General features: G+C 37.1%; 1 protein-coding gene across 1 annotated transcript in view; it reads left to right on the top strand.

Moving 5' to 3' along the window:
• The window catches only part of csmd3b (CUB and Sushi multiple domains 3b), a 445596-nt gene that overhangs the window by 354466 nt on the left and 64992 nt on the right, over window positions 1–26138 (top strand). Inside the window, exons 32-45 of the mRNA XM_016441913.1 lie at window positions 4136–4249; window positions 4854–4949; window positions 5910–6113; window positions 8742–8866; window positions 9914–10010; window positions 11402–11506; window positions 12770–12888; window positions 13034–13103; window positions 16057–16173; window positions 16273–16482; window positions 16573–16761; window positions 18126–18303; window positions 21003–21148; window positions 25063–25143. Coding sequence (XP_016297399.1) covers window positions 4136–4249; window positions 4854–4949; window positions 5910–6113; window positions 8742–8866; window positions 9914–10010; window positions 11402–11506; window positions 12770–12888; window positions 13034–13103; window positions 16057–16173; window positions 16273–16482; window positions 16573–16761; window positions 18126–18303; window positions 21003–21148; window positions 25063–25143 — 1851 coding nt within the window. The remainder of the gene's footprint in view (window positions 1–4135; window positions 4250–4853; window positions 4950–5909; window positions 6114–8741; window positions 8867–9913; window positions 10011–11401; window positions 11507–12769; window positions 12889–13033; window positions 13104–16056; window positions 16174–16272; window positions 16483–16572; window positions 16762–18125; window positions 18304–21002; window positions 21149–25062; window positions 25144–26138) is intronic.

Here is a 26138-nt window from a genome sequence, read left to right as displayed (position 1 = left end):
GAAACGGTGAATTAAAGCCAAAGCCCTTTCTGAGAGCGTCATGATGAAAACAATCTGCATGTGAGTGATGCTTGTCATACATACTTTCATAACATCCAAATGCTTCCGCCCTACATGAGTGCATGAAGACATTGTAAAAAGGCACTTTCCGGGAAAATGATACAAAATGGATCTCTTTTTTATTTTTCGACAAATGGTTAACAAAAAGAGAATGTTGATTGTGAGTTAAATAGTTAAAGGGGTCATATGATGCAATTTCAAGTTTTCCTTTCTCTTTGTAGTGTTACAAGCTGATTGTGCATAGATAAGATCCCTGAAGTTGCAAAGACTAAAGTCTCAAAACAAAAGAGATATTCTTTATCAAAGTTAAAACTCTGCCACGCCCCCCTAAAACGGCTCGTTCTAACACGCCCCCACATATCTACCTCACTATGTGGAGATATTTGCGTAATGCCGCCCAAATGTTCACGCAAAGAAAGGTTGTTGTTAGTTTAAGTATTTGCTATTGACTGTTCAAATGCGGAGTTTTGCGCATCGTGTGTGTGCGAGCGAGAGAGAGAGAGAGAGCGCGAGAGAGGGAGAGCGCGAGAGAGACAGAGAGAGAGAGCGCGCGCAAGAGAGGCATGTCAACATATTCTGATACACCAAATACACAAAATAATGATCTTTAAAAAAGCATCATATGACCCCTTTAACATTTAGAAAAGAATGATCAAATAAAATAATTAAAGTTAAATTAAAATAATGATTAAAACAAAAGCAACATGCTATAGTAGGTAACAGTGCCACAAATGTAGAGTACAATTTCTAATTTAAGCTATCAGCTTGGTTTGAGAGTTAATTTATCTAACATTCACTACCATTCAAAAGTTTGGGGTGGGTAAGTTTTTTTTTTTATGTTTTTAAGTATCTTATGCTCAAAAACGCTAAAAAAAAATACAGTAGAAACAGTTATATTGTGAAATATTATTATTATTAATGTTTACCCATTTTTCTGTATTCTTTTAATAGAAAGTTCGAAAGAACAGCATTTATTTTAAATACTTTTTTTGTAATAATCTAAAAATCTTTACTGCCAACTTTGATTAATGTAATACTTCTTTGCCTATTTATTTAAAAAAAAAAATACTGACTCCAAGCTTTTGAATGGTTGTGTATCTAATAGTTCTCCCACCACAAAATGGGATTTGTGCATCTAATGCTTTAGAGTGCTTTTAAATGCTTTTTAAAGTGATGGGACACAAAGTGTACCCTATTAGTGGAAAGTGCCAATACTATAAATAGAAATCTGCCCAATTAGTATTCTGTTTGTGAGCCCCCGGAGGAGTGTGCAAACTATCAGAGCTGTGAATATTGATTCGTGCATCCACTCCTTTTATCTAGTTTTTATAGTTTTTTTTATTTCATTTCCTGTCAGAGTGTCACAGAGATGCACAGACCATTGCTTCATCTCGAAGCACTGCTCACATGTCATGCACACATCCAGCTTCAAATGGCACTTCTCAAAAAAAGGCTACAGGGAAGCAAAAGGAAGTGTAAGGAATGGCATCAAGAAGCTGAGGATGAGCTGTATATCAATATACCTTGGTGCTCTGTGGATCCTCCAAAGGAAACAACCTTCTAAGTTGTCTGTAAATGTAGTCTAAATTTCCCTCTAGTGACAACTAGACTTTTTTTGTAAAGAATACTATTTTTATAAGTAATCTTTTTAAAACTCCTTTAATATTTGAGCATTGAGCCTACTTAATGTGGTATTTAGAAGTGATTTCAGCTTCAATGTATTTAAATTATATTGATTTAGTGTCCTAAATGCATCGTTTTTTGACTCAATTTAGTAGCACTTTAAGTATGTCATTTTGTAAGGTCTGACATCTGAAACAGGTTAATATATACTTATTTTGAGCCGTACTTCTACTAAAATGCACTTTAGTGCAGCTGTTTAGTTCTGAAACACATTTTGCACTTGACATGTATTTTATTGTAAAATATATATACTTATTTTGAGTTCTGCTACTTAAATGCATTTTGACATTACATTTTAATGTCATATGAATATTACATAAATACATTTAGTCTACATTTTGTTGTCCCAGAACAGTACATTTTAAGCACAGTTTCTCTCAGCTTCACTATACAAAAGCAGTCCCTGACGAAGATGTCACCCTGTCTTCATATTTAAAACTTTCCCAGAGTAGCAAAGCGATGCATTAGTGACCCCTGGCCTAATGTAATTATAATGGGTTGAGTATGATTACAACCGTGTACTACTTAAGCCTTGTACATTATTAATAGTTGCGTAAGAGGGATCCGTCTTTTGTTGAGATTCAAACTATAAAATGAATAAATAAACTGTAACCTGGCACAATATCATTGCATTTTTTTCCTTCCAAATTGATTTGTTTCTTCTCATTGCCCCATTTGTTTGGTGCATGCGAGCGAAACCTTAACGGGCACAATTGTTTTCTGACATGAAGTGGTAATTGTCTTGGCATCGCTAAAACCTTGGAGATGGGGAAACTCAAGAATAATGCATTGAGGACCACCGCTATCTTCCCTTCTATTGTTCTTATCAAAGGCATAGGGGACAAGTCTACTCCCAGCACACACGCTGGCAATAGACTTGACGAGCCATGATTAATTTTCCAGAGTTTGCAGCCACCTTCAATAACAGCCTAATTTTATAAGTACCCACAATGCACACTATAGCTCAATTCCAAATGTAGAAATCTGCCTACTGCCTACATAGGCACCTGTCATCTATGGTAGCATCCTAATTGAAATTAAACCTCATAAGAGATTTGGAACACTCTGCATAGGCAGGAACTGTTTGGTTTGGTCTGGTTTTGCCCGTCATCTTAAATGGATTTTTAACTGAACTTGATACAATGTTTCCTACCATTTGTACACAGCTTTGGTATTGGTTTTTGCCTTCCTGAGCAAGTGGAAGTCATTTATGAGAAATGGGTTACAGACAGAAGTATAACAAAGTTTTCCAGTGATTTCAGTTGTGATTTCACTGACCAATATCACTATGTTTTTGATATTAGTCAGTGAAATCAAACCGGTGAAAAATTCCATTTGTTGTCCAGAACTGCGCAGCAAGTGCCACTGAGATGCGAATAAAGCCAATCAGGTCCAGGTAATCAAGATCTTTGTTTACCTCCAATGACAAATAAATCATTTTTTCAGATTTGGTTTCTGCAAGAGTTTGATTACACGCTTGTATTACCGAGCAGAGAACTGTTTAATCACTCAGTAGCTATGCTGAGAATATGAGGAGCTCCATCGATCCTCAGAGCCCTGGTGAATCACTGGAATCTGTGCCAGATTTCAAAGAAACTGTTAAGGATGTAGTATGAGACAGCAGTGGCCTTGAAATCTCTGTCCATTCACTCCATTTATATCAAATGTATCTGTGCCCAGAACTCATTTTTGCATTTTGATGCTTGAGGTTTCTATATTTAAAGCCTTTTTTTTTTTTCAATAAATTTCACCATGACAACTAGAGAGAGATGCCAGCGAGGTCAGTAGAATCCATATGCATACAACTTTTTTCCCAAAGTTTTGGTTGTTGTACAATGTTTTGTTCAATCTTCTATAATCTTTAAGATATACTGTAGAGTAGGGATTTGATGTAATGATGATGAGTAGCATACTAATGATTTTCTGATGGAAACATCAAAGCATCGGACAGCAAATGAGACTGTAACAAGTGCGCCCAGTGGAGGACAAAACCAATAAACAGTAGCACTCAGCATGGTACCAACACATAATAGGGAGATGTTACAGCATGATAGCCAATTTAAAAGATTTAAATAAACATACAGGCTTATTACCTCCGAGAGCTCTCGCTGGTTTAAAATGCGCAGATCTATTGAAGAAAAATTATTCTGCGTAATGTTCTTGCGTACGAGTACTTATAGTGGCGTCTAATTGGGAATCTAAATATGTGTGAAGTAAATGAAGAATACAGGCAGAAAGCCTTTCAAGACACATTTGCTGCTTGTAAGCTTCCAGCTGGGATCTTAACAGTTGAGGGGTCACTTGGGTTCATGTACAGTACGTAATTATTGTCATGTTATGGCCAATATTTTATGAAATATTTTGACACTTTGCCTGGTTTTTCCCCCTTTAGTTCTATTTGGACAATTTGTCCTGTTCCAGACGTCGTTGAATGATGTTGTGGACATTTATGATGGGCCAACACAGCAGTCCTCTCTGCTGTCTTCTCTCTCTGGGTCTCACTCAGGTAAAGCTCAAACCTATCTTCACATACTTAAAATTGGATGCATTACCATTCATCACAAGCCATTGTTCAGATGTGATATTGTTATTGCAAAATATAAAAGAACATTTTCTGTGCTTTAGGACTGCATTAAGTCATTTGATATCTATTCCATAGCTTCAACACACTGAATATATTCAGAACATTACAAAACAATCCTGTTAACAAAGACATGGTCAATTTAAGAAGAAAGAAATACCATGGAAGAAGAAAGAAATAACTGCCACACTGGTAGCAGAGCAAATTCTGTGCATTTATCTCATAATCTGTGTTCATCACATCTGTTGGACCGTCCTGTAGTGAATAGAGGCATCCTTCAGTGGCTTTTTTAGCTGAAAGGCAGTTATTGCCATTTGATTGAACAGCCACATGGGAGTTCAAAGTAAAAAGAGACCTTCTATTCAGGCATTTCCCCTCCGCAAATATACTTCTCTATCAGAAGCTTTTGAAGCCAAAAGAAGTAAAAATGATGCTCAGTGCAGTGAATTTTTTTTTTTTTTTTTTTGATGTGTACAGATCACTCCAAAATGCAGTTTTAAGATTTATTTACTCCCTGTCTGTTTTCCAGGCGAGTCGTTGCCCTTGAGTACAGGAAATCAAATAACTATCAAGTTTACTACAGTTGGACCGGAAACTGCCAAAGGCTTTCATTTTGTCTACCAAGGTCAGTTTTCAGCTCTATCAAAAATATATATGTTTATATTTACTCTATTTATACAGACTATTGAGAATATGTTTGGTACTTCCTGGTCAGTATTTCATATCTGTATGTCAAAACATAATTATAGAGGACATTTGTTTTAGTGCAGTTGAATGTATCATAAAGGTTTCCTGTAGCTTTTCTTTACTAGATGTGGCATGGCATATACTTTTTTTCCAGGGTATTTAGAATTTTTGCATCATTTTTTTTATCACTGTGCTTTCTGTATTATGTTATTCTCAACACTTCACTTTTTAAATGAAAACAATAACTACACATTGTTTTACAATCTTAAAATCTTTAAAGAGCCACACAGGACCTTGAAATGTAATGCCCTGTGTTCTAAAGCATTTTGGATGTCTTTTTCTGCTTTAACCCTCGCCCACACATCTTTATTTTGGTACTTTGGGAGTCAATCGAACTGACTCAGCCTCTAAGTGACTGAACAACAAGTCCAAAAACTTGTCTGTTCCAGTTTAATTATCATATTCTCCACCTTTTAGATTTTTTGCCATTTAAGATACAGTTATATATGTGTTTGATTTGGTTTAGCAGTGATTTAAACTGGCATTTAAAAAGATATCTGTGATGTTACAAGCAAAGGAAACCAGTTGATTCCAGAATTCATTAGCAGGTCAAGGCCTGACATTTTCAAGTTGTGTTTGTTCCACTTACTGTGGATAGTAAGATAGTTTCCAATTCAGTCTTTTTAAAGGCAGGTGATTTTTACATTGAATAAAGGGCTTACTCTAAAAGATGCCTATGTTATTTATGTATTTCTGATTAAATAACATTCTGCCGCTATTCCATCTCAAAAGCATTGAGCCAAGGCCATTTCATTATAAATAGAAAAACGAAAAAACATTCCTTTATGAGGTAAAACTCTCTAAGTTTGCATGTTTCTGTTTTACAATCCTGTCACAGCCGTACCAAGGACCAGTGCCACGCAGTGCAGCTCTGTTCCAGAGCCTCGTTTCGGCAAACGCATTGGCAACAACTTCGCCGTGGGTGCGTCAGTGATGTTCGAGTGTAACCCAGGCTACACGCTCCACGGCTCCACTGCCATTCACTGTGAAACCGTGCCTGATGCTCTGGCTCAGTGGAACGACACGTTGCCCACTTGCGTTGGTAAGTTCAAACCTCGCCAGCCCCTGAGAGCGATGTACAATCGATGTGGTCTTTGGTTTTCACAGATTTGGTTGTGTAACCAAGCATAGTTAGCTGAATGATACATCACCGTGAAACAAACTGCAAGCTGAAGTAAAACCGTGCAAAATGTGACAGGGAGTTTCTTTTAGGTGAGCAGAGTTAATTAAGCAGATTTTGTTGCAGTTAGCACAGGGAAACAGGCTGTGGCTGACAAAGCATGCCTGTGAAAGCCAAATATCATGATATAAACAGACACCTCTTCAGCTGTTTACTCAAGTTTCAGAGAGGTGTTTAGTAAACCAGCATTTATTTAAATTTTTTTTTCTTTATATTGTGTCCTTAATACCTGTGTACTTACATAGTAACTAGATGTGTACATAGTATGTAACCACAGTGTAAGTACACATTGGTACATAGTATCTACAGCTGTAATGTTTGTGTAACTACACATATGTAACAACCCACTGAATGGTATGTGTAAATACAAATGTGTAACAGGACATTGGTAACAACACTTTTTTGTAATGAAAGTACAAATGTGTAACAGGACTAACAGCACTTTTTGGTAAAGAAAGTGTTACACTTTATATTAAGTAAACAATTCCTATGGATTTACCATGTAATTACTCTGATGTTACACAGTAGAGGCCAGTAAGTTAGGCTTTACATATAAATTGTGGTTGGTGTCCAGAATGTTACACTTTATATTAAGTGGACAGTTCCTGAGGGTTACCATGTAAGTACACTGGTATTACAGTGGTGCACCAACTCCAACAACTTGAGATCCAACTCCTCCCACTTTACATATCCCTAAACCTACCCATCTCCACCCCCTGGATCAAATTGTTCCAATTACTCTTATACATATTGTTGTTACAAAATGTAGTTATATATGTCCTGTTACAAATTTGTACTTACACAAACCATTCGGAGGGTTGTTACATGTGTGTAGTTACAGAAATATTACAGCTCTAGATACTATGTACCAATGTGTACTTACACTGTGGTTACATACTATGTACACATCTAGTTACAATGTAAGTACACAGGTATTAGGGCAACTTAATATTAAGTGGGATCGAAATTTTTTACTACAATGTAAAAGCCTTGACTGTCACTTTTGATCAATTAAATCCTTGCTGAATAACAGTATTAACAAGAAAACTTTTGAACACTAGTATATATTATCCTATTATCCATTTAAATCTAATCTAAACTAAATTTGAAGTAAAACTTTATTCCTCCAGTGTTTCAATACAATAATATGATAACTAGCGTGTTTTTATTAGTTGCCACCAGATGTTCAAACAGTTGCCAAGACAGTCATAGTCTTTTTTTTTTTCAGGAGCCACACCTATGTTATGTTCAACCATGCTTATGTCAGGCATCTGCTTTATCATGTCACAGTTTGTTTTATTTCTCTGCTCATCTCTGTGTATTCTGCCTCAAAGGTCAGCGATCTGTGATATTTCACATGATTACCTGAGCACATGGTGCATTCTATATATCACTGGTGAAAAATGAATGACCGCAAAATTGCAGGGAAGTGAATTTGGTTAATAATTTAAGAATCTGGCACAGATATATTGAGCCTCCCTGTTTCTTCTCTCTCTCTGTCCTGCTCCCTTTCTTCTTTTTTTTCGGCAACATGGCACATCAATCAGGATGTCCCTACCCGCTCGTAGCTGTTTAAACAAAGTGATTGGTTTTGACCTCTAGATTATCCTCTTGTCCTTGACAGATAGCATCTTGCCTAAGTATAGGATAACAAAGACAGTTCTGCCCTGCCAGAGTCAGATAGCAGCCTGTGCTTTGTTATTGACAGATCCAGTCTGTGGCTTCTAGTGCTGCTATAGACAATAGTTGGCAGCACTTCAGCAAACAGGAAAAAATTGCAAAAGCAGGCTTCTCCTGTGGCAGAGATGTGACACATTACACATTATTTCCTAACGTATCTATGCTACGTTGTGCTTTTTAAAGGTTCTCCCAAAATCAAAATTCTGTCATAATTTTCTTACCCTCAAGTTGTTCCAAATCAGTTTATTTCTTCTGTTGAACACTCTGTTGAAGAATGTTGGGAACCAAAGAGTTGACGGTAGCCATTGGCTTAGTAAGGAAAAAATACCATGGCTACCGTCAACTGTTTGATCACCTTCTTTGTATTTTGTGTTCAACAGAAGAAACTCATACAGGTTTGGAACAACTCGAGGGTGAGTAAATGGTGACAGAATTTTCAAGAATCGTATCATATATCTTGTATATCTTTTTATTATATCCATCCATTGCTATATTTCATTGTGCTATAATACAATGACATTTTTCATCTCATTATAATTATTATTTTTAGTTTACCTAAATTAAAACCTAGTTGGAAGCTGATTACAGGAGCATAGCAATACCTACTCAGTATCAGTTTAAAAAAAAGCAAATATATTTTTAAAGGCGGGAAGGCATCAAGGCCTAGTCGTGAGTAATCATATAGCAAAATTAGCTTTGATTATTCATCAAAAGTTGCTTCTCTTTTGTACCTATATGAATTCCTTCCATTTAATTGAAAGTTAATGCTCATTGTAACACACTTTCCTGTCTTTTGATTTGTCTTCGCAGTGCCTTGCGGAGGGATACTGGCGATGCGTAAGGGGACCATTTTGTCCCCGGGTTACCCGGAACCCTACGATAACAATCTCAACTGTGTGTGGAAGGTGTCTGTTCCTGAGGGAGCTGGAATCCAAGTGAGTGGAGGAGCTTGTTTGAAGTTCCTCAAATTAAATGTTTCAGACAAGAAGTGTCAGTGATGGAAAAGTTTAAACTACAATAAAGAGAATTCTTAATGTCTAATTAATTATGCATAAGGCAATGTTTAATTTAGAAATGATGGGGAGTACAGTTCTACAAACTTCAGTGCCAGTCTGTTTCTTCACCTTGCCTGTTTTTTCTGATTGTAGTAATTTTGTTGATGGAGCATTAAGAGTGTTTATTGAATTCTCGAACTGTGTTTACACTGGACTTGAGCAACATGTTGCAGCTCATCCAAATACCAAAAAAAAAAAATCACTCTCATTGTGCATTGTAATCAGGGAAGCTGTCTGCACTAGAAGCATCTGTTGCAGTGTGCCTTGACTTCTGTTGACAGTCGCCCAGTTTCTATTTTTAATGCTGCATTAAAATAATATTCTTAGTGTGGATTGTTTTGCTATTAATATTCTTCAATATATATTTAAATGACCTTTCACAATTATATCAAAGCCATTTGAAGTCTCTGTCCTTCGAATTCTAACCATATGTGTTTTTAGCAATTGTAGCAACCATTGTATCAAAACAGTGTAAAATTCACACCTGTACTTCTGTTCAGAATTTGGGGTCAGTGATAGTAACAGTAATATTGTAAATATTTTAATTTATTATCTATTTATTTATTTATTTATTTATTTATTTTATTTCTGTGATGGTAATTGTTCCAGACTTCAGTGTCACATGATCCTTCAGAAATCATTTTAATATGCTGGTTACATGCTCAATAAACATTTATTATTATTTACTGTTACATTTGCTATTATTATATTGAAAACAGCTGTGCTGCTTAATATTTTTGTGGAAGCCGTGATAAATTTCTTTAAAAAAAAATTTACTGACCTTCAAATTTTTAACAGTGGTTAAACATGTGTCAACCTACAGTATACGATTACCTGTAAGATTTTATTTTAGATTTACTGTTCCTGTAGTTGTGTTCTTTTGTTCTACCACTTCTTACTCATTTGCTTACTTTATTTATAAATCAGATCCAAGTTGTGAGTTTTGCCACGGAACATAACTGGGATTCTCTGGATTTCTATGATGGCGCAGACAACAATGCACCCAGACTGGGCAGCTATTCAGGTGAGAGTTCAACTACTGGAAAATACATACTTTTTCCTGTTTTGGGATTGATATCTCTTGCCTGAACATATATATTTTCTTTCACTCCAGAGGACCCTCATTGTTAAATAGCAGGGATGTAGCAGGGATTCCCAAACTTTTTTTTTCCAGCTGTTACAACATGAGATTTTACTTTAATATTTCCACAGTTTAATAAGTCAATTAATGGTCACAGGACATGTAGGTAAACAAATAAAATATTTAATATTTTTAGTAAATGTTTTATTTTGATTTTGATTATTTATTTTAATTTAACATTATATTTAATAATTCATAAACTCGCAAGTTTTGTGTTTAAAATATGGATTAGAAATAGACTAAAGTCTGGACTAGTGTTGCTGTGGATAGAGGTAATTTTTGTAATCATAAGGAATGAGGTTGGTTGCACAGCGTTCCCCTGGTGAACGTCATTATTCAAAAATATCTCACTGCTGATTGCCATTATTGACCAATTAGAATCAAGTATTCCAGAAAACCATATAATAAGCTTGTGTTATTCAGGTCTTAATTAACATTACAGGAAGATTACATTAGGAGTAATGGAATGCCTCTATCCAAACAAAATGATCTTTGCTCTTAGTCTTTACAAGAAATGAATTAAAATGAAAGCATCAGAGATTCCTCGCCAGAACTTGATATCATTAATTGAGTCACACCTTGAAGAAAATCAATCGTTTGTAATTTTTGGAGCCAGGAATCTTGGAGGAGGCACATCATGCTGTTTTTGGCTAGCTAATTAATTGCTATGTCTGGCAGCACATCTAATGGGCAATGCACCTCACCACTCAGCACTTTATTTGTTTTTAAACAGAGCGGCCAGAGAAAGTGTACTGATGCTTGTCATTGCTGAGCCCTGATGGCTCAGTGGTCTTCTTGTCATCAAGAGATGGTGTACAGTGTTTGGAACAGTGTTTCTGGACTGTTCCTGGAGGATAGGAAACACTGCTTTATGGTGTCCTGTTGGGAACTGTGACTTTATCTTGCTTTCAGGGACAGTCAAGGTTTTTATGGCTGCGCTGCGGGAGCAATAATTGAGATGGTTCCAGCAGCTCAGAAGTTGACCTCAGAGTTGAACCGTACAGCAGGAAGTATTTAAAACAGTGAGGGTGCAGTGTCACAATACAAATGTTAACAGGTGTACCAAAACTTTTCATCACAGCATGGACATTTAAGATGTTCCCATTAATAAAAGTCTTTTGGTATGCTCGAAATGTCTTTGCTTGGTAATCCACTTTATCTGTTTCTTATTTCAACCCCAGCTAATGTGATTTTGACTGCAAAAGTAAAGAATTGCAGCTTTTCATAATCTTCTGCAGTCCATTGCATGCATAACACAGTTTCTTCGTTATCAGGAACCACCATTCCTCAGCTCCTGAATAGCACATCTAACAACCTCTACCTGAACTTTGTGTCAGACATCAGTGTGTCAGCAGCAGGCTTCCATCTGGAATACACAGGTACGACACAACAGCAGTGTAACAGCATTACTCTATTGATTCCTTTCAAATGACCGAGTCCAACAGGACACTCTGTGTTAAATAAAGCCTGCATGTACAACCCCACCCTAGACCTTGACCTCTTGGGAAAGTCTTTAGCTTTTCAATTTTCTCTGCACGTAATATGTATTGGATGAATGAATGGATGGATAGATGGATGGACAAATAGATGAATAGATGGACAAATGGCAGATAGACAGGCACAGTAGATAGACACAATACAAAGACAGACTCGGATGGATGGATGGATGGATGGATGGATGGATGGATGGATGGACAAATGGCAGATTGACAGGTACAATAGATAGACACGATAGAAATAGACTCGCAGATGGATGGATAGATGGATGGATGGACAAATGGCAGATAGGCAGGTACAATAGAAAGACACAACAGAAAGAGACTCATGGATAGATGGATGGATGGACAAATGGCAGATATGCAGGTACAATTGAAAGAGACTCGCAGATGGATGGATGGTTGGATGGATGGATGGATATATGGACGGATGGCTGGACAAATGGCAGACAGACGGGCACAATAGAAAGACAGACTCACAGATGGATGGATGGACAGATGGACGGATGGACATATGGACGGATGGCTGGACAAATGGCAGATAGACGGGCACAATAGAAAGACAGACTCACGGATGGATGGATGAATGGATGGATGGATGGATGTATGGATGGATGGATAGACATATGGATGGATGGATAGACATATGGATGGACAGATAAACAAATGGAGGGATAGTTGGATAAATGGCAGATAGACAGGCACAATAGATAGACACAATAGAATGACAGACTCATGGATGGATGGATGAATGGATGGACAAATGGCAGATAGACAGATAGACAGACACAATAGATAGACAGACACAAGAGGCAGCGACGGATGGATGGATAGATAGATACTACAGATAGTAATCAAAGGGGAGAATGGCAATGAAAAAAAGAGGTGGTCCCAGCCAATAGACATATTTTTATATCAGAATTTGGCAAAATGATCTGTATGGCTGCAGGTGCTGAGCCAGAGAGAGACACCTGTTCCACACAAAACAGAGCCAGATGTCCTCACAGGCTTGCTGAAATACAAATCCATCCTTTTAGGAGTTCAGCAACCTGAAAACTTTTGCACACAGTAGCTGTCAACGTTATTCTGTGGAGATTTTTTATATATCAGATGATTGCAGCAGTTTTGAACTCTGTGTGTTTACAGCTATTGGCCTAGATACATGTCCAGAGCCTCAGACTCCAACGTATGGGATTAAAGTAGGGGATCGATACATGGTGGGAGATGTTGTCATGTTCCAGTGTGAGCAAGGATATTCCTTACAGGTAAGGCCAATGTGTTGTTTAAAACATACAGTGCATCTGACTTATTTTGTGCATTGATCACTTCTTCGCAAACAGTTTTGTCATATATTCCTGCAAGCACAGTATTTGTGATTTGAAAATAATGATCTGTTTTGTTTTCGTCTAGGGAAATGCTCATATCACATGCATGCCTGGACCAGTGAGGAGGTGGAATTATCCGGTACCTCTTTGCCTCGGTAAGGTCTTATGAAATGGATTGTGGAAAATTGTGTTTCTCAGTTTCAGATTCCCTTTCATCAGCAATTGAATAAGAGACTCTACGATGGGTTATGTGAGTTTAGGCTAAAGTTTGATTCATCATCTCCTCCTAAATTCTACTCCTGTCCCAGCAGGTTTTATTTAATTCCACTCCTTAAATGCAGAGCGCGGCAGAGTTTTCGATCACACTATAGAATATTGTGATGGATTATCTGGTGTTTATTTATGGGGCCGTTTTTAAAATGAAAGCCAACTAGACCCTTTATGTTTCAGTGTTTGCCTTAATTTTTCAACTGTTTTGGCCTCAGCCAAGCTGAAAATCCTGAAATACCCAGCTCAGTAATTTACCACCCAGCTGCTCGTACACATTCTGAATGCAAGCACTTCCACAGCTATGACTTTTTTAACACTCCTTTCCGGGTGCTTTCTGCTCAGCTCAAAGAGCAAAGACATCTCTAAGCTTGAGTTTTCATGAGTACTGTTTTTTGTCACTGCCAAAACCTTTTTCCAAATAAATATCAAGCTTTTTTAACACAAACATGCCCAATAAAGCATTTAGATACATTTGTTTTTCAGCACACTTAATAATATGTAAATATTTAAATTCTTGTTTTTATTTTAGGGAAGTTACAGCAAAGACTATAGAATACCCAAGACATGTTACTCGTATAGTTTTGAACGGGGAAAAATCCAACGCTTAATATGGCCGCTCAACCGCAGGATGCCCCGCCTTCTGAATGAAAGCTAATCGGCAATCACTAATCGGTAAAGCTGCATCACTGCAGCTGCTGTTAGAAGTCCCGATTGCTATAGAAACAGTCAGTGCTCTGAGACGTGCGCTCAAGACTGCACATGCGCACTGGCTGATCTAGCCTGAAAAATAAGCATTTTATTACGCTATTTGAGCAAAAGAAACAACATTTATGACACAGTTGTTGTCAGATTTCATTGGTAATTTCAAATATAAAATTTTATTGTAAGCTTAGTGAACAATTTAATGTTTCCCCATTCAAAGTGATAGGAGCTGCACTTGCATGCCCGAGAGGCGTTTCAAAGATGGCCGCTGAGTAACATAACTTGCCTTAAAGGGACTTTGGTTACAGTCATAAAGTCATGGTTCACAAACATATATTTGAAAAAAAAAAAAAAAAAGATAGCCCCGCCCATAACTGATGCCATTGGTTGCATTATCATGGACATTTACAGCTGTAATGAAATATGTAAATCTTGGCTAAACTAAGTGGCCAGAGTATCCCTTAGTACAGTTGATATTTTGCCCGTCTGTAACTCAAGTAACTCAAGAGCAGAAATTATCAGTTTGGTCAACGATTTGTATGTGTTTGCGGGGGATGCACTCTTCTCCATCTGCTCCTTGTGAAATGCAAGATGGAGATTCTCTTTGACTGCCAAGCTGATGGGCCACTGGGCCAGACATTTCTCTCCCTTTCACTGCATCATCCTATCCCGTTTATAGCATATCCTGTGTGGCCAGCAGGCTTTCCTACAAGACCAAGTTTGTGTCTTTTTCCTCAGATCAGTTCATCACTGATCAAGGGCACCTTGTTTATCTTTTATATTGCTTTGGCTCATGTTTGAGTTGGCTGTCCCTTGACCTGCCCAATTCCCTTTGCATCCTGTTTGAAAGAAGTTGGAAGGAAGTTTCTACTACTGATATATGCAGCAACATTGTCCAGCCTCTCTTGTGCCAAAACTAGACCTCCCATCCATGACTATTAGCTGTGATCTACATAAAACTGTTGGAATCATGACTTTAAACCCCAGAAGTGTTGGTGCTTTTTATCATGTTCCTCGTGCCTCTATAAGAGACAATAGCTTTTGTCTTGGTGCCAAGCAAACAGACTGCAGATCAGAATTTCTTTTATTCCAGTATGTTTATTTCTGTTTAAGTGCTTTTCTGCTCCTCTATTTTGCCTCTTCTTAAGCAACAGTTTAATCTAAGAGTAAGTGAAACGTAAAGGACTGAACACAAGGGACTTGACGTAATATGTAAATGGGATTTATCTTGCCAACTGCAGCTTTTACACTGGTTTTGATCTGCTACAGTCATTTAGCAGGCTGAGGCCCATCTTCTCAGAGTCAAAAAAGCTTTATTGGCCAAGTGAGATCACATGTACAAGGATTTTTTTTTCTGGTTTACAGGAGTTTATAATGCATCACTGCTAGGGCTATACGACTACTTGTTCTTCACATTGATCTTGTCACAGTTAGAAGTGATTCACATGACTTTAGTTGCATTTCTATTTCCTGTATCTATAATTTGTATCATGACTCCAGGAAATACATTCTCCATAAATGGTTGATAAAATATGTGCAAAATATTTGGAATTATGTGAATCAATTATGTGAATTATGTCACAAAACACACTATGAGCAAATTAATTAAATTAAAATTAAAAAAGTATCATAAAAGCAGTATAATTCTGGCAGTGGAATTATGCACAACTTCAAATTAATTTTAATTATAATTCATTCATTCATTCAAAGTTAATACTACTATATATTATTAGCCAACATGAATTAATATTGATCAGTAGCATATTTATAAATAAAAATTAGCTTAGATTAATACATTCTCATTTATTAAATAACAAATATTTTAGTTCATGATATTTAATGCATTAATCTAATTAATTTTAACAAATTGAACTTGTATTGAGAATGCATTATTATGCATTATGTAAATGCATTATGCAATTACCAAATGTTCAGATTAAAAGACTATTTTAAGGTATGTCAGTGTGACATATTTGTAAAAAAGTACTTTTTGTTCCTTATGGGGGAAAAATAATCAGGGTTTTGACTCGTGACTTTTTTGTGATGTATTCATTCAGTGATGCAGTAGAGAAGGAGTGTATGAAGTGCAACACTTTTGGCTGTATAACAAGTAAATCTTTATCTGTATATTCACAGCTCAGTGTGGTGGAGCCATGACAGAGGTTAGCGGAGTAATTCTGAGCCCTGGTTTTCCTGGCAACTACCCAAGTGGTCTGGATTGCACCTGGACGGTCACCCTTCCCATTGGCTTTGGTACATGCATGCCATTAAACTGTGTAGGAGTGAACTACAGAATTTTGTGACTCAAGGCCTTTATCAGTGTCACTTACTGTGGTCAACATGTTGTTTAAGGAATCCACGTGCAGTTCCTGAACCTCTCCACCGAGGCAATCCACGACTACCTGGAGATTCGTAGCGGGCCTAGTGAGACTGGTACAGTGATTGACAGGTTCAGTGGGCCACAGGTTCCTGAGTCGCTCTTCAGCACCACCCATGAAACCAGCTTCTTCTTTCACAGCGACTATTCCCAGAATAAACCTGGATTTCATATTACATACCAAGGTAAGACTTTTAACATTTTCCACGATCCATCAGGTGTCTTATTATTGAGTTATTTGCATTCATCCTCCTCAATTGTTTGTTTTTCTTCAGCCTATCAGCTGCAGAGCTGTCCTGACCCCCGACCTTTCAGGAATGGTATCGTAATAGGCAGTGACTTTAGCGTGGGCATGACGGTGTCTTTCGAGTGCTTACCTGGTTACTCTCTCATCGGCGAGACCTCTTTAACATGCCTCCATGGAATCAGCAGGAACTGGAACAACCCTATACCACGCTGTGAAGGTGGATTTTTACTCTTCCCCTCAATATAAATTCTTTATGCACCACCTTTATTCGCTATTGCAATTGAATGACCTCAGTGTTTCATGCACGCAACTGCTCAGTGTAAGTTATTATGAAAGTGTCATCAGTTGCTTACAGCTGATGAGATTATAAACAAGCTCACGAGTGAGATTTATTGCCTTATCTCAACAATATTACTAGATAATGCGTGATGTTAAACAGCGTCACGCATCTCTATGGTGAGAACAAATTCTCAATGGCTCACTGATCCACATTATTTCCCAGAGCACAGTGAGGTGAGGTGATGTTATAGCAGAGCAATCACGGTTATGAGATTAACTTTAGGAGATAAAACCTTTAAAGATGCATTAGGTCATTTTGTTCTTGTTTCGCCAGCTTCTGTTCGTCGATATGAAGCAGCCTTGGACTGTGTACTGACATCTGTTGGCTGAGATTGGAACTGGCTGATTTGTTCTGAAATGTCTCCATAGTGTGACAGAATTTTTATTTTATTTTAATTCGAAATAAAGCCATCGTTGCCAAATAGATTCCAAATGTTTATAAAATAGAGTAAAAATCTAGTTAACAATCTAGGCATGTTTTGAATGAAGATGTTTATATGCACAAGTATAACTAACAGCAATATTTGCCTAGATATATTTTACAGAAACATTTTGTCAAACAGAGGCTTCCATTAATATTTTAGAGTGATGACACGAATCAGTGATTTTATTTGATTCATTGAAATGGACAATGTGACTCACTGGATCATGGAAATGAATGAATTGATCTTGGAAATGAATTGAACAACACTAATGTTGTTTTTGCTACTGATTTTTACATCAGTGATATCAAAGTAAGGAAGAATCATAAAGAAAACTTCTTAATTACCAAATGAAATGTACATTAAAATCATCGCAATATTCATGGTGTTACTTTATTTTATATTGACAGAAAAACCAATGCAACTATTTCATGAATATTCAATATATGTCACACAATTGTAGTGTGGATGCAGAATCATGTTATAAAAATAATGTTTCTTTTACTGATACCTTTATAAAGTGCAGTTTTCATAGCATTTTTCACCTGATATTAATTTATTCTGGGGTTTACCAATATAAAGTGTGTAGACATTCATTAGGTCATGTAACCTAAACATGTCACCAACAGTGATACAGGACCAGCCATGTGTACAATAAAATAGCTTTTCCTAGGTCACTATTATAGGGTTGTGTGTAATCTCTTGTTTACATTAACACATTTTTTTAAATGACACAAGATATGTAGATATATGATAGATGTTCTATCTATACACAAAATGTATGTTTTTAAACATTACTTTTTTTCTGTCTCCCCAAAAGCTCTGTGTGGCGGAAACATCACCTCCATGAACGGCACCATCTTCTCACCGGGTCACCCAGCTGAATACCCCAACTTCCAGGACTGTGTGTGGAGTGTCCGGGTGCCCCCTGGAAACGGCATCTACATCAACTTCACTGTTCTCAGCACTGAACCCATCTACGACTACATCACTGTGTGGTAAACTCTCATAGGAAATCTTTTAAATATGTCATGATGACCTTATTAGGAATCAGTTAATATTCATCAGTGTATGATAAATAATTATAGCACTGAAGAAGTAAGAGAGATGGGACTGCACATGCAGATGAATGAGCCACAAGAACTGAGAGCCATTTGTGACCACACTCCGAACGTCCTTCAAAGTAAGACACTCACTCTTGTGTGCAAGACAGGCTGCGGTCCTCCAGAAAGCCTCAAAGCACACTTTCTCGTGTCTGTGGAAGGAAATCATCCTTTAAATCTCCCCAAAACACTTTTAGGACTAGCTGCCACCTCATTTGCTTGGTTAGGCATCACAGTATCTCTCCATTTGAAAAGTAGTTATATAAATTGCCTTTGCACAGTTCCTCAAGTCAGGAGACAATTTTCAGGATTAAATTCTGTTTCGCTTCTGGGTTCCCTGATGTGGTGTCTTGTTACTAAAATGGAAACTTCACACTTGTTTTGTTTGACTTTGTCTGGTCTTGGATGATACTAGAGGTGCCACCAAACTGCACATTAGCTAAATATTTAAATCTATTTTTAGATACAGATTTAATATTTCAGTGTAGATTAAAAAAGAGTTTTAGTTCTATTTATAATTAGTATGTGTTATAATTATCTAAAAAATTATTTTTCATATAAGCATACTGTTGTGTTTTTTTTTTTTTTTCAATTTTATTTCTTCTTATTATATTAAGAAAAATTTAAACTTCACCTTCAATTTACTTTAATTATCGTGTCCAAAAGTTTGCATATGCTTGGTTTGTGGGCATAAATGACCTTTTGCAATTTTTTGTAATAGTTGTGCATAATTTCCCTTCTGAGCTTTGTCTCTTTAACCTTTCAGGAAAGACTTTTTGCTAATTGGGTATACTTCATTTTATTTGCTTTCTGTAGCTACTGGTTTTGGCCTCCTTGTGGAAATTAAGCCCATTTGCTTTGGTGTTTTAGACTCCAAAGGGAGTGTGTCTTCAAACAAGAAGAAATATCTCTTGAGGTTTGGCAGGCTTAATATGAGGAATAATTCAACAACAATACAGATTTTATAATTAAAGTTCTTTGAGGTAAAAGTTGCAAAGTACAACTTCCAGGCTTCCGAATTTAAGCTATTTTTGTAACACAGCATGCAACATTTGAAATTATTGCCATATATCTTATTAGATATATGATTTTGAGAGACGGAGTCACAGATAACAGCAGGCTTTAGCCAGATTTTGTGTCCTTACAGAGTCAGTTAAGGCCAATTGGATGTTCGGAAGAGCAGAGACTTTTGACTAATTGTCTCTCACATCGTTGTGACACCCAGTTGCGGGGGAGATGGAATAATGCATTGAAAGAAACCCAGGATAAATCCAGTAATTAATGTCAGCTGTTCACTTTTCATATCAGAGGTCCCTCTTGTTTAAGAAAAATTCCAGAGGGTACTTTTATTTATTAATGGATTCTGCATACCCTACACTCACCGTTGTGTTAAATAATGCATTTATACCACAGATAGAGGTTACATTATTATTGCATTTTTCTTACTTTTTTGCTCCGTACAATCTGCAATTGAGATTGCATTTATGTTGCATGTTGCAGTGCTACAGTCTGTCCCAAAACCCGCTTGACAACGTGCTCTACTAAAATTCGCGAACAAACTTGCAAACAAGCTTCTGTATTTCTCTCTCTGGGTGCTCCGTCGGTTCCTCAGTGTGCTGCTACTAGTGACCATCTCATGCATCATAGGTGACCTAGATAAAACAGTGTCTTCTGGTTCATTAGTCCAGCTCTATCGTTCATGTACAGAACGAAGACTATATGCATTTCTGCTGGGCTGGCCTAATGTAAAGACAGCAGCAGATATGGCAAGAAGATAGCTTAATAAACTACAAGACACAGAGAAATGACACAGAGAGATGCGCTTCTCGCTTTTTCTTGCAGTCAATAATAGGGGAAATATTGCTGTCTCTGCTTAAAGTCCCATTTCAGACAATATGGCTCATAAAAGCAGCGTTCAGCGATGTACTGCAGCAGAAATCAGTCTTAAAATATAAAGCACGTAGTTTATTTACTCTCAGTGTAATTGCAGAGTCATTATTTTTGCTGGGCCAGTAGGTTAAAGTCACGTTTCAGTGACTTAAGATTCATAAAGCAATTTTAAGCGATAAAATGCAGTGGAGATGAGTCTTAAAATGTTTAATTTATTTACTCTATGTGTAACTGCAAATTCTTACGGGGTGTTTCAGACCACAAAATAAAAAATGAATTTGCACTTGCTGTATGTGTTTTTTAAGACCCTGCTTTAAATGCAGAAAGTATATTTGATGGTATGCCCACTTATAAAGCTTTTTCCCATTTTTTGTTCATCATTTAATGAATTACTGCGTGCTGCCATGATCAACAGAAAAACTTTTAACAAATTCTCTTTACCACCCACAATAACTGCGCCAGGTGAACAGTTTTGTAATAAATATATAATGAGCTTAATTTTACTAGAAAATAGTGACAATTACTTCATTTTAACACTAAGGCTCCATTTATTGTAGATTGCAGGTGGTTTTGCGCTGAAACAACTTTTTTTTAGAAACCCTTTGTTTCCAAACCCATTACATAAGTTGACTTAGGCCTGAGTCATGAGATCGGTCATTCTGGATGTAGCTTTGTAAATCTCACTTGATTTCTGTTTTTTGCAGGGATGGTCCTGACCAGAGTTCGCCTCAGATCGGTCAATTCAGTGGTAACACAGCCCTGGAGTCTGTCTACAGCACGTCCAATCAGATCCTCATCAAGTTCCACAGCGACTTCAGTGGAAGTGGTTTCTTTGTGCTTAGTTACCATGGTGAGATGCCACTTCAGGTTGCATTCATAGACGTGTTTTACCAGTTTATCCAATCAGAGCCTCATTGACTGCTTTAACAACACAAATTGCAATTAAACTGTTGGTCCAACTGTTTAAACTCTATATCATTTGTGTCTGTGAGAGACTGAATGATCTACACTTTTATCCATTCAAAGGAATTTTAATTGAGGGCAAGTTATACATTCAGACTTTGTAGTCTCATCCCTTATGTGTATGTAAGCCACCTAAACATACTTGCACTTCTGTATAAATTATTCCTTAGGCTTGTTTAATTTTAACCTTGGTGCTAAATAGTGTAAGATGCTTTTCAAAAACCTGAGGTGATCTGCAAACAGGAATTAAAATAGTTAAAAAAACTGGTTTGATTCAATAAATATCTGTCATCACGGTGTAATTTCAGTCCCCACCAGGCATTTAAAGTGGCTTACATATGCACTGATCATATTGACTGCTGACTAGTATTTATAGTTTATTACATGCTTTCATATTGATCCTTGGCCCATGTCAGCTGTCACTCGGGGCTTAATGATCCTGAGATGCATGAGTCTGTGAGTCACACCAACCATCTCAAGGTTATCTATAATGTTCGCTGAATAGTCTAGTTTGTATATTTTCCATTTAGGTTCTCTAAATCCTTTATTAAATGGATAGTCCTAAAAATGAAAAGGATTTCATTTACTCACGCTCATGTTAAAAATGTATAACTTTCTTTTTGCTGTGAAACACAAAAGGAAAGGTTTTGAAGAATATCCCCACTGTTCTCTTCCATCCTGTCCTGAAACCTGCTTTATGTAAGGAATAGTCTAAAATTTAAGTTGATAATCACTGGGCACCATTCACTTTCATTGTATGGCAAAGAGCAGCAACTCAACCTTTTTTGCTCCACCAAATAAATTTTCAGGTTAAGAAAGACAAGAGGGTGAGTAAGTGATCGCAGAATTTTGGAGAATTATTCTTATGCATGTTTAATGTTGTGTGTTGTCAGATGTGAAGTAGAAAACTCTTGTTGTGAGTTTTTATGCTGAAGACCATATTGTTTTATTACTCAATGAGTTGAGTTTCTTCACCCGTCTTTCATGGATTGAATTGCAGATTAATAATTTTCCATCTGCAGATATTTTAGTCTGTGATGCGCATACATAACAAAGAGAAAGGATCGTCTATATTTACTCAGATTTGCCCTGGGAATACCCCGGTCCATCGTAATGAGTTTAGCTTTGATTCCGTTTGATTCTGAGTAAATGGGACACCGAGCCTGAAAGACAACTTTATTTCCACCAACTGCTTTGATATTAATTAGTAAAAATTTCCATCCATTAAACTGAAATATTCATCTAGTATTTAGTATGTTATCTAATCATATTAGGGCTCTGTCGGGTCTGCCAATCTGCTCTCTGATGTCACATCCTCTAGTGTTTTAAAGCCAATCTAGCCAAAGCAGCTTAGACAGGAATCTATGGAATATGATTATGAGCTCGGAATGGGCTCTCAAATGCAGAGATCATGCCCTCCAAATTCACTCAGGTTTATTAGCGAGGCTTTACTCAATATTCCGTCCAGACACCAAGGACATCAAAGAGGCATCTCTGAGTTAGAGAAGCGCCAAATAGCCCATTTTAACGACTTAATTCCGAAGTCTCATTTGAATGGCTCTCAGAAGTAAGCACACTCACAAACTATCCATTTCCACCTCCCCGGTCCGTGATTCATCAAAGAAAAACTCCAGACAACAACAAAGAAGGTTTGTAATTTAAAAAATTCAGTGTGTGGGGGGGTTTTAAATCACAACCCTCTGTTGTTTTTTTTCCCTTCTTTTTCACACCCACTTGAAAAGCCTCTTGTAGGGAAGTATAGTGTCTTCAGCCACATGGCTGCTGATCAGAGCGTCCACCCTCATCTCTCCGGGCTGCCCCTTTTGTTGCCATTCCATTTTGGCCACTTACCCCAAAACACAACAGGGAACCCGTCAGGAAGCAAACAGAGAAGGAGCCACATGCTAAGTGGGCTTCAATAGTTAATTAGTGTGTTTCCAACTCAGCCTTCTGAAACCTCAACTTGGCAAGAGAAGACAAAGCCAAAGTCTTCCATCTCATGATGGAAGACTCAGTTCATGATGTCCTCAAAGCGAAGAGCTCAAAGGTTTCTGATATCCATCTTAATCAGTGTGAAGTCTCTATTATTATTATTATGGCTTCATGTCAAACTTCGAATCAGCTCGACTGCTTCGAGGTCCTGTTGCGTTCGCAGTTTTCATTAACACCAGAATAATTAACTCGCCAATTACGCTGTGCAAAGCTACTCGGTAATTATCATCAAAACTCGTGGCTATCTATACATTGCACAGGAAAGGGCCACAGTGCTGTTATACTCACACATCAAATGCATTACTCATGCAATCCATAGCCGGATAAATGTTCGGTTAATTCCTTCTCTTCATAAGTGATTTGCTCATTATGCGGGTCGTTTTGTTCTTGGCGGTTTCACCGACTGTGACACGCTCACTTGCTAGCGCTAGCATGTATCCTCTGTCAGATGTAAGCGATTGATAACGCTCTGTGCTAAGGTCGCAGAGCGGCCCGTAGTGCAGTGATAGTCACCCTTCCGTGCGCCTCAGTGTCACCCTACTTAATCACATCGTTATTTGTCACGGCAGGTTCCTCTGTCATTAGTACTGACTAGATGCCAACGCAACTGTGCCGAACGTGACACTGCACCACGGCGTTTTTTCAGACAAGGCAAAAGATTTCAATGAGAAAATAATGGGCTGTACCAAAAGGAGTAGTATTATGAAATATGACATTATTTATATCAGTATTTGTCTGTTCAAAAGGGTGTAGCATCTGCTTTGCCTTGCTAAAAATGGCATAAATATAAAAGGGGTAAAAAGTTAGATGAGGAGGTAGTGTTTTCATGTCGCTGTGATTGGCTCATTGTCCTGTCATGTGTTAATGCCACCTATCAATTTTGGCCACACACATGTACAAACATGAGGTGCGGTCACATTTCATTTTAATGATATATGAAGCACAGTTCTCAAAGAAGTCTCGGTTACACTTTATTTCGATAGTCCACTTTAGACATTCTACTAACTATAAGTAACTTTGTAACTACATGTCAACTAATTCTCATTAATTTGCAACTACATGTCTACTAACTCTCAGAGTAGAATGTTAGGGTAGGTTTAGGGTTAGTAGAATAAGTTGACAAAGAAAGTGTTAGAAGATATTAAGCAGACAGTCTGCTAATACTCTACTAACTGCTAGTTGACATGTAGTTGCAAAGTTACTTACTGTTAATAGAATGTCTAAAGTGGACTATCGAAATAAAGTGTTACCGAAGTTTCTTTCAAACCAAGCATCTTCCTATTGATCGGTGCGTTGAATCTGCATGACCAGATGTGATCTTTCATCCTCACACAAAATTCTCTTTCACATGGATTCCTATTGAATTGAATTGATTTTACTGACAAAAATTTGCTGAATATAAGTAAATGTGACTGCAAGTATGCAAAATATTATAAAATAAATGATAAAAAATATTCTGTATGAATATACGTATCCTGTAATGAGTGGGAATTAATTTAACAGTCAGTCATTGAAAACATATAAAATGACTAATTCTGAGCATTAATGTGTTCAGCTCTGTATACACTATCTTTTTCTGCAGCTCCTTTAGAAACTATTTTGAGATGGGGTATAGGGTGGGGTAAAGAGAACCTTTAGAAATAACTTTGTACAGATGAATACATGGATTGATAATGTATAAATGCTATTATGCTAAATAAAAATATTTATTGATTTTATATATACATTTCGTTACATTTTTAAGAGTTTTGAATCTCTTAAAACTCCTCAGATCTTTGTAACCACATCTTTCGTCCCCTTCTTTTGCAGCATACCAGTTACGAGTCTGCCAGCCTCCACCAGAAGTGGCAAACGCAGATATCCTGATGGAGGATAATGAGTTGGAGATAGGTATGAACACATGCTATTGCTATTGTTAATAAAAATGGTTCTGATTCTGTTCAGGTTGGCTTGGTCCAGAAGTGTGTATTTTTTTTTTCAATGTTCTCCTATCCCGTTTTATATAAAGTAAGCCATTTGTAGACTGGCTCCTGAAGAGTATAAATATTGTGGCACTTTAATAGCATTATTCTTTTTTTTTTTTGCTTGTCTCTAACACCTGGAGAGCGCTACCTGTTACCATTCTCGTTGGGAATTGTTCCCCCAAATATAATTTTTTTTTTTTTTTTATTTAAGTACCAAGTAAGTTATTCCAAACATGTGTGACTTTCTTTCTTCAGCCAAACACAAAATAAGCCATTTAAAAAAGGTATTTTTATGACTATACAAAGAAAGTGAATAGGGTAAATTGTTGTTTTGGACCCCATTGACTTTCTTTGTACAGACAAAAACAGTTCTTCTGAACATCATCTTTTGTGTTCCAAAGAAGAAAATCAAATGTTCAGAACAACATAAGGGCACAAGAATCATGACAGAATTTTCATTTTTGGGGGAAATTCTCCATTAAGAGTTTTTCAAAACAGATCAGGCACTGGTAAAGCAGCTATTATAATATAATCACATTTTGCGATTTATGTTCCTTGCAAAAAAATGTCATATATTTCCTCTCCACCTGTTACAGGAGTCTCAACTTATTCCAGCCAACTAGTAGCCAAAGTGACTACTAAAATAATACCCTGAACATGACCCATTTGTAACACAAGCATTTCACCCGAGCCCGGTCTCATGAAAATGCATATAAATAGTACGCCAAATAAAAACGAAAACTCGTGGTATCGATACGCAAAAATGTACTTTGGCGTGCATATGATACGCATGTGTTTGGCGTGCATATAATACGCAGTTTTCGCGTTCATATGATACGAAATTTGTTGGCGTGCATATGATACGCAGTTTTCGCGTACATATGATACGCATCTACCCCACAACCCTAAACCTACCCATCG

Source organism: Sinocyclocheilus anshuiensis, unplaced genomic scaffold (assembly GCF_001515605.1).
Source record: "Sinocyclocheilus anshuiensis isolate Anshui unplaced genomic scaffold, SAMN03320099.WGS_v1.1 scaffold195, whole genome shotgun sequence".
Taxonomy (NCBI): Eukaryota; Metazoa; Chordata; class Actinopteri; order Cypriniformes; family Cyprinidae; genus Sinocyclocheilus; species Sinocyclocheilus anshuiensis.
Note: the sequence above shows the minus strand (reverse complement) of the source record. Positions and strands in the feature narration are given on the sequence as shown.